Source organism: Limulus polyphemus, unplaced genomic scaffold (genome assembly GCF_000517525.1).
Source record: "Limulus polyphemus unplaced genomic scaffold, Limulus_polyphemus-2.1.2 Scaffold4808, whole genome shotgun sequence".
Lineage (NCBI taxonomy): Eukaryota > Metazoa > Arthropoda > Merostomata > Xiphosura > Limulidae > Limulus > Limulus polyphemus.
Window position 1 is genome coordinate 3,869 of NW_013670418.1, and position 9,347 is coordinate 13,215.

Below are 9,347 nucleotides of genomic sequence, written 5' to 3' on the forward strand. Positions count from 1 at the left end.
GCAAATAGTAAATATGGAGATGAGGTCATAAAATAAAAATCAAGTCGAGAACAACAACAAAATTTTATAAACAAAAACCTCTCGCAGAGCATTGGCTATTATATTATTTCCCTGTCAATGTTCACATTTTCATTAAAACGTGTAAGATGACTAAAACAAGATCTTGAAGAATCTATCTATCTACATATTACTAAAATTCTGAGATTGTTTGTTTGTTTGCTTATTTTCTCAGTCATAAAATCATTCACACTACAGTTTGCACTCTTTACAAAACTTCATCAGGCCACAGGTTTTTCGGGTCGCTTTTATGAAAATTTCTAGCATGAGTAACTTTACATCACACTACCGTTTGTGCTCTTTATGAAACTTCTTCATTCAAATCTATTTCCCTGTCAATGTTCTCATCTTCATTAAAAGGTGTAAGATGACAAAAACAAGATCTTGAAGAATTTCTCAATAATATGCCTTGGTTATGGTAGATAACTCGAATAAAAAATAAATGTTACTGTTTCTTATTTGTAGAAGGTTTAAGAGGAAAGACAACATAATGAACTAATTCATCACACTTCACTTTTTTGAAAAATGAAATGGTCTTTACTTTTACTCCCGATCAACAATCAAATATCTTTTCTTGAATTATGAATAACATAAATGGATTGAAATATTTAATTAAATTATCTCAAAATAAACCTTCATTTTGGTGCAAGATTGAAATTAGCTTGAATTCTTCATAACCTCTGAATAGTGGGTGACCCAAAGAGTCACGGGTTGTCTAGTATATATATAATCAAACTAAAAATTAAAAACCTTCAGCATTTGTACGATACCCATAATGTCAGTAACCAAAGCCATAATATCATAAACTGATAAAAAAATTAAATAGAGTCAAATGAACACCAAAAACAAATGTATATCAAGTAGATAAACATATAAGAGAAAAATTAAAACATGATGACAAATATCCATATAACATGACAAAAAAATGATCTAGATGAACTGTTAGCTAATGTTGAGATTTTGATTTAACAGTGATTACACGGGCCAGACACTCAGGATTTTTTTATTGGCTAAAATTTTTACCAAAACCTGATTGGACAAAAAGCAGGCGATTTCTGAACCCTTTGTGAAAATCGGATCCACGGCTGGCCACAAAACAGATATCAACATACTATCGATATTCAGTGAGAAAGTGTACTGATCTTGTATTGATAAAGCAACATTAATACAGGGAAAATAAAAAGCTTGTAAGTGCAAAGTGCATATGTGAGGTAGTTGTGGGATATGCCCTCGACGTCAGTGTGGATGCGGTGGTTTAAACCCAGAGGTCAAAATGGCAGGAAAAGCAGGTGGGAAACAGCCACAGAGCAAATTAAAGGCACAAAGAAAGAAACAAAGAAGGATTGATTATTGATTGATTCCACTGGAGAACGATGAAGATGAAATGTCTAGCAATACATCTGAGGATCCCTTGGATTTTGTCACACCAAAGAAACAACAGAGATCATCCAAGAACTCAAGTGTGAAAGCAAGGTGTTATCATAGTACTCCAACAGGGCACGGGAATGATGTCTATTCAATTTGGCAGTTCTTTGGTATTGAATCCACAGCAACATCAAACTTTCCAAATGAAGAAGCTCGACGTTTCAGTGCTCTTGACATGAACAATGTATTGCTTGTGTTCTGCATGACTGTATTAAGGATTATATGCACCATATTACTCCCAGGAGATCCAGATGGTCTTATGAATGAGACTGTAAATGAAATTTGTAAGAAATTTGATGATACAAAACTATTCCCATCTGTCAACAATGTGCAACATGCTCTGCCAGAGAAATGTATTCAGAGAAAAGATATACTTGCACTGCTGTGTCAGTCAATGGCATTCAAAGAAGTGAAAGAGAGATTGAAGATCGGAGAACAAGCATTTGAAACAGCTAGATGGCACTTTCGTCAATTGAAGTCAAGGTTTCTAGCCAGCTGCACTGAAAGCAGTAGAGTTCATATTGAGCCCAATCAATGTGAAAGCTTTATCTTGGGGAACAAAAAAGTTTGAAGTGGATGGTAAAACAATTGATTTCCTTCACTTTACTCATCAGAAAAAGCAGAGTACATTTATGTATTTGGAATGGTTCCCGATTGCAGCGGATAGGATATCACATGGCTCTTTCACAAAAGTAGTTTCTGCATTGACATAATTCGATCAGAAGGCACGAAAGGCTGTTGACTACACTGCTGGTATATTGTTATATGACAATACTAGTATTTTGGTCTAATTTAAGTGGTGGCTGTAAAGCAAATATCCTGCAAAATGCTGACAAGATTTGAACATTTCTTAAAGTATGATTTTGGTACTCACATTGCAAGTGATTGTGTAGCCAATCACAACATCTGATTCATGCTTGAATATGCAGCTTCTGGAGTAAGTGCTGCTATTGTTAATAGTTGTCAGAAATGTAAGGTGCTTTTTCGTATGATTCATTATTTGCTGAAGCATGCACCTTCAGATTGTCATGGACTGCTGAAGGATTGTACACACAAATTCAAATTGTTTTTGGTTCATTGTATTCGAGTGGAGAATCAACGTCAGAGGATTCAATCAATTCATGATAACCTTGAACCCGACGAAGCTCTTATTGTCATGGACCACAAAATGAAGTAGGAACTCGTGTATTTCCACAATAAAATTATCAAACATTACGGAAAGAAAGGGCTGAGTTGGCATAGAACCATGGTGTATACTCACCGCATTGTAGATGTTTCAGATAAATCTTTCAGGATTTCATATTACGATCATATTTCTGGTGGTGATTCACAGCAGGATTGGGTCACTGTCTTCTTACTGTTTCAAAGATGTTTTGATGGAAATGAAAAAGGATCATCCGAACATTGAGAAACTATATGTTCAATTGAACAATGCAAAGTGCTATTAGAATGCATCGCTAGTATTTGGAATGCTTCTGTTAGCTCACCAGCATGGTTTTGAATTGCAATCGTTTGGAAAAGGAGGCATTGATGTGGATTTTGCCATTTCAATGCGTCAAGTGTTGAAATATGTCAATATGGGGAACAATGTAATCTCTCCAAGGGAACTCTGCATAGCGCTTCAGAGCAGTGGTGGACTAGCAAATACTGTGGTGTCTTTGTTCACTTTTGATCGTGAGAAAGTGTCTGAGCTTCAGATTAAATATAAAGAAGCATTCCAGTTCTTTGAAAAGATTTCTCAATGCAATGAGGTAGTGTTTGATGGAGCTAGACTTCATGTTTATGAGTATTCTGGCACAAACTCTTTCGTAGTTGAAGGACCAATTTCACACTGTGTCATCTGTAGATGTGGATGATCAAGAAAATGGTGCTCAAGATGAAAACTCAGATGGTGAAAGTGATGTTATTGATGAACAAAATGAACCGGAATTGATGAATGATAGCAATCAAAGTGAGTTACAAGGATCTGTGACAAAATGTACATTCACAACACGTGCATTGAGGTACATACAATGCAACAGAAAAACACCACGATTTCCACTGGAAGTGAAGAGTGAGTTTGTTGAAAAAGACAATGAATGCAGTGTATGTCAGTGCACATTCCAAACTGAGATAAAAAAAAAGTCAACATGTGTGTGTCATGATAGTAGAGAAAAAAATGATTTACTTGCAGTATCATTGAAACATGCAAAGAATCTCATTGATCAAGGTCTTGTGGATTTCATTGACACTATAAATTGAGGTGAAATTGCATCATCAGTGAATGATTCTGAATTGCATTAAAATGACATCAATTTCATCCCAGAAACAATCTTGCATGGTTGGGCAAAGTGACCTGCGTATGGTCTTGTCTATGGAGCAAAATACACTGACAGTTTCAAAGATGATATTGATGAGATGTTTATGAAAGGCATTAATGACAAGTGTAATAAAATGGGACCAGGAAGAATACTTGAAGAGCTACAACAGAAAAACTTTACTCTGAATACAGCATCACAGGTTGAGGAAACAAAATATATTAAGAGAAAAAAAATGTTGTAATTCTCAAGGTAAATCACTTAACTCATTCCTACAATGTTTACATACATTACTTTGACATACATTACATTCAGTAATCTAAATGAATGTTCATTCAAGCACAAAAAAATATTTAAAATGTCGAACAATGAGCCCTCACAGATCTAAAGAACAAAAATGTCATTATAATTAATACAGTAAATGTTTCAGAGTGTGAAATGTTTGTTGAAATATCACAGTACACAACTACCGGTGGATATATAGAGGCTCAGGAAATGCTGTGTTAGTGACTCAGAAAGCCAAAGTAGTTTTATGAGTACATATAGATTATAAGTTACAGATATGACAGTTCCCTCATGCTTTCCTTTCCCATCAATGGCATGTACAAAAATGGTGCATGAAGTAGGGCTAACTATAGTCTACGCACTTGTGATAATAACAAGTGGCTGCAACCTCAGGAATGCAAGCAAGTTTACAACTGTCTCTTGTCCCAACTGTGGAATTTTGCATTTGTTACAATACATCAGGTTCTCTTAGATTACAACACCATAATGTTTCAAGGTAGGTTTTACAACAAGTTTAGTTGTGTCCCTAGTTTTAAAACAGACAACTGTTTAGTTTATAAAAGGATTCTATTCCCTGTGCTCCTTATATTTGTTGAAAAATGTTCATATAAAATGTACAATAAAAGCATGATGTGCTAACCTTATCAGGTTTATCAGGAACAATTTATCAGGAATTTCCCCAACTACCAATGGTCAAACCTGCCATTGTAACAACTATAACAATTTTAAAACACCCATAAAGAGAGTTTCACAGCACAAATAAAGTCAAACCAAACTACAAATATAGAAAAACATTAACATTTTATAATTTACTTCAATTAATTTAATGAATTTTTGATAGACTACTACAATATTTACTTCAGATTGCTCCTTAACAAATAATAAAAAAAAACTAATGATTTTGAAATACTTAAACACAGTGACCCTTCTCTGAATAAGAACTCTCTTTAATCTTTACTTTAAACCTTCAAATTAACCCAAAAAAGGGTCATTATATGCCTTACCTGGTCCTTGATATTGTTTAGCAATCCCTCTATTGTAGTGAATCGTCCACCAAGGGTCCCAGCACCTACCTCCAGAACCAACTCTGGAATCTCAATACTACATGTTTCAGACTACAAAGGAAAACCGTTGTTTTTAAAAACTTTCAACTTAGGAAGAAAAAAAGGAATCATTTGTAATTTGTAATCTCATTATGTTTTACCTTCATTTTCTTCTTTTCTAATGTTTGCCAATATCAAGGAATATATTCTTTGTGATTATGAAATATTTTTAGCTTATATGTATAACATGTGATTAACATGCAGCTTTTTTACGTGTTGATTGCGTGAATCACTTTACTGCATAACCTTTCAGTGGGGAAATACTAGAGTTTAAACAAATCAGTTATTTTGTGTACTTTACTACCAAAAGCAATTTAAACCTTTGTTTTTTTAGACATTATGCACATAACAGATTTTCTTAAGTTCTGTCATTATGGCCCTGGACCATTCATATTTTATGCTAATAGTCATGATTACAGCTGGGTAATTAACTTGAATAACTGATCGCCTATAAGTATTAATTACTTAGTTTAATGTTACATAAAATAATCAGTTTATCAAAATAACAGTTAATCAATTAAAGTCACAAAAATAATCAACTAATCAAAATTGGTGTTTCCAATTATTCCAACAATCAAAGTAATCAAAACATTAGCTATTATTGTGTTGGTGTGACCGTGCTAGACTGTATGCATGTGTTCTGGTTGTACACCATTCACGAAAGTGAGGGTGTAGCCTAGTAGCCATTGGTTACATAACTAGCGACATTTCTGCACATTATTTTGACCTTGTTTGGACTAAACAACTGCATAGTTTTAACTTAATTTATTACTTAATTATTATAAGCTACAAATGTAGCCAGTGTTACTTAAGGTGAGAATGCTATAATAAAAAAGTTACATCAAGTTCATATTTGTCATTTTTTATTTGCCAATAAAAAAAAGCTGATTATGTAACACTGTAAAGTCAATAAAACATGTTCAGGACTCCTGGTTAGTTATGACTAACTCTAGTTAGATAGGAGGTACTGAAAAGAAAAAAACGTTTAGCTGTTATCATGTGCCACTTTTAGTCTCAAAACTACGTGTTGTGGTTTTTCTTTTATGTACTGTGTTATGATATTTTGTGAAAAATCTGTACATGATTGAGAAAAATGGATATTTTCGGAACTCAGTGTACAAGAATTACTGAAGAACATGTAAAAATGTCAAGACAATAAAACCATCGCAGGCCTGTGTTAATAAAAACTATAAAACTTTGGTATCTTTTACATACCTTTAAAATATCACGAGTCATATCACTTGGATCTGTTATCTTAAACTGAATTCTTGTCCCAAGAGGTTCAATGCCTGAACCACTTTTTACCTCATTTGTTTTGTAGCCACAAATATCACATGTTGTAGCCATTATTATAACTTCCTTGAAATGAGGAATTTCTAGTAAGTTAGTTAAATGAAACAACCATAAACAAATTCATTCTTTACATAATTAAACTGCAGAAAAAAAATTTCAAAAAATGTTGGTTCATTCCAAAATATATTTCAAACCTTTGGTAACTTACAAAAATACAAGCTTGCATAAGCAATATTTGTTTGTTTGTTTTAATTAAGTGCTAAAAGTACTTCCTTATATTACTAAAAAAAAAAAGATATATTTAACTTCTAATCATATAATGTATACTTCTGAAAAAAGACTGTCAAACTTTTGCCAAGTATTTCAATTCCGTTTTATTTATATTGCACATGAAATAACGAAAGTTCATTTTATGATTTATCCACCAGCAACTTAAAAAAAACAACAATTGAAATTCCAAAATCTCTGTTATGCATCAAGGGGGTACATTCTAACTAGAGGAAGTGAAAGATGCACTCCAAACAACTTATAATTACTACAAAAATAAATGAAATATGAATTTTCTCCGATTGGATAAAACAATCCCACACTAGTGATCAGCTGAGAACTCAAGTTTTGAACTATGTCAGGTCTCAGTCAGCTAGACTGATGATGCAGGATGTCATCCTTATGAGTCTTATATGCATACAGCTGCCTGACATGGCATAGTGTATGTTTTATTTCAACACATTTTTATGTTGTTTCACTCTTTCTTTTGCAATGAAAGTGTACAACTATGTGTGTAAATACAATTTATACTAACGAAAATCACACAGCTTCTCTTTAACCTATGCATACTGGCATGATCATTTTGATCAACCTTTGTAATCTGCATGTAACCATGACACTATACATACTATAACTCTGAATATACTAACTGTATCTTCACAAAATTTGGCAAGCTTTTAGCAAACATTATAACTCTGTTGTACACTCAAAATCAGATTTTTTAACAAAGTATTTTCACTAAACACTTGTCTGTAACTTTATGAAGCTATACCAAGTCAGTCTGAGTGATTTTGTTATGTTGAGAATATAAATACTTCATCTTACAGTTTTCATATTTTATTTGCATAATCTCTAGAACCTCCTAAACAAATATTGAGGGTTTTTTCAATAAAACTTTATCCCAGTTTTTCTTCCCAAAACTAACTGTAGGGAATTCATCAAGTTAAAGTGAAATCAAAAATTGAAAAATATGAAATAAATAACAAAAAATATTTTTCTTTTTCTACAATGATTGCAGATTGGAACAAACAATCACAATTATTTACCCTAAGAGATTAGGCCTCTTATCTTTTCCTTAACTGTTTTCTTTTAATCTTATTAGCTCTTTCAGCACAGGCTCGATCCCTGGTACCGAACTCATAACCATTTTGTGCTTGTTACAGTTTAATTAGTAAGCGATTTCAATGAAATTTGGCAGATTATCAGTAAACATTACAATGCTTTCATACACAAATTATCATATATTTTTTTTATTAAGTCTTAAGGTTTGTAAAGCAATGTTTTTTCATGTCTTTTTTTTCTTTTCGCATGTTGCCTATTTATCATGCAAAGTAATATTCATGTTAAGATTAAAAATACTTTCATGCATCAGAAAATTTTGAAATTTCACATGCAAAATCTTTATAATGTCCAGATAGTTATCAAATGTTTCTTCAAGAAAAAACTTTATATTATATCTATTATTTTCAGTAATTAACCTCTGTACATGTTTGGTAGATTTGACCAATCTCACAACCATAAAAATTAGGAAATACACATAAATTATGCTTCTTTTTTTTCTAGAATGAACAAATTATAACACAAAAACATAAATGTTTAGACTAAATAGCTTAAATCTCATAACATTATACATTTATATATATTTAATATATCGACCTTTCCGCCATGCCTGACTAACAATACAGTAGTTACAATGACGCAGCTCACGTGCACTCATGTTATCGTATCAAATAACATACAACTAACCTTTGGTCTGTACAAAGTAACTTATGTTGGCTGTGTTTTAGTAACTAGTATTTTGTAAAATACAGTAACATTTCAATTATTATATATTACATACGTTATAGATCATTGCCATTTTGAAATAAGTTCTTAAACTTATTTTTCTTATAACATAAAACAGTAATGAAAGAAGTAAAGCAAACAATTATCTTTTCTAGGTACGACTTTGTACTCGGTTGCTGCTTGACATAGGTTGCTAAGTCTTTAAAAAATCTGCACGTGGAGGATATGAAGCAAAATAATTTTTTAGGATATATATATATATACATTTGAACAACTAAAAAATCATAAATTACTACATTAATACCATAGAATTCCACTATAATTTATCAAACTTAATAACTAAGATGTATTCTAGTCTAAAAAAATATGAAATTTCAAGCAGACTAAAGACACACCCTACCTCGTTGAAATATTGGTTCAAAAGAAAGAAATGGCACCAAGACTGTTAAAATGGCTAAGAAAGCCACTAGGGAACATTCTGAGCTTCTGATTGGTTATTCATTTCATATATAGAAGTAAGTGTATTTAAGGGAACATTTCTAAAAATAGAAAGAGGTGGGTGAGGTGCCACTTTGTTTGATTTATTACATGAGCAATATCTTAGCAAGTTGAAAAGATAAGAGGCTCTTATTTTATATAAATTCTAGCTTCTAAATATTGGTATTTTAAGTTTCTAATTCATTCAAAACTACAGAGTTAGTATTTTGACTTCACAAACTCCTAATTTGAACCAGTGCTGCATGCAACGTACCACGTGACACACAAAAATCGATGTTTATCTGTGTTTTTTTTATATTTGTTTTTAAATTAAAAAATTGAGTAACATATATTTCTA

General features: G+C 32.2%; 1 protein-coding gene across 1 annotated transcript in view; it reads right to left on the reverse strand.

The window, feature by feature from the left end:
• Positions 1-9,347, reverse strand: part of LOC106471715 (zinc finger protein ZPR1-like) — a gene marked incomplete at its 3' end in the record, with an annotated part of 19,572 nt that overhangs the window by 3,053 nt on the left and 7,172 nt on the right. The window contains exons 4-5 of the mRNA XM_013932334.2: positions 6,383-6,543; positions 5,069-5,179 (exon numbers count right to left, since the gene is read on the reverse strand). Of these exons, the coding sequence (XP_013787788.1) occupies positions 5,069-5,179; positions 6,383-6,543 (272 nt within the window). The remainder of the gene's footprint in view (positions 1-5,068; positions 5,180-6,382; positions 6,544-9,347) is intronic.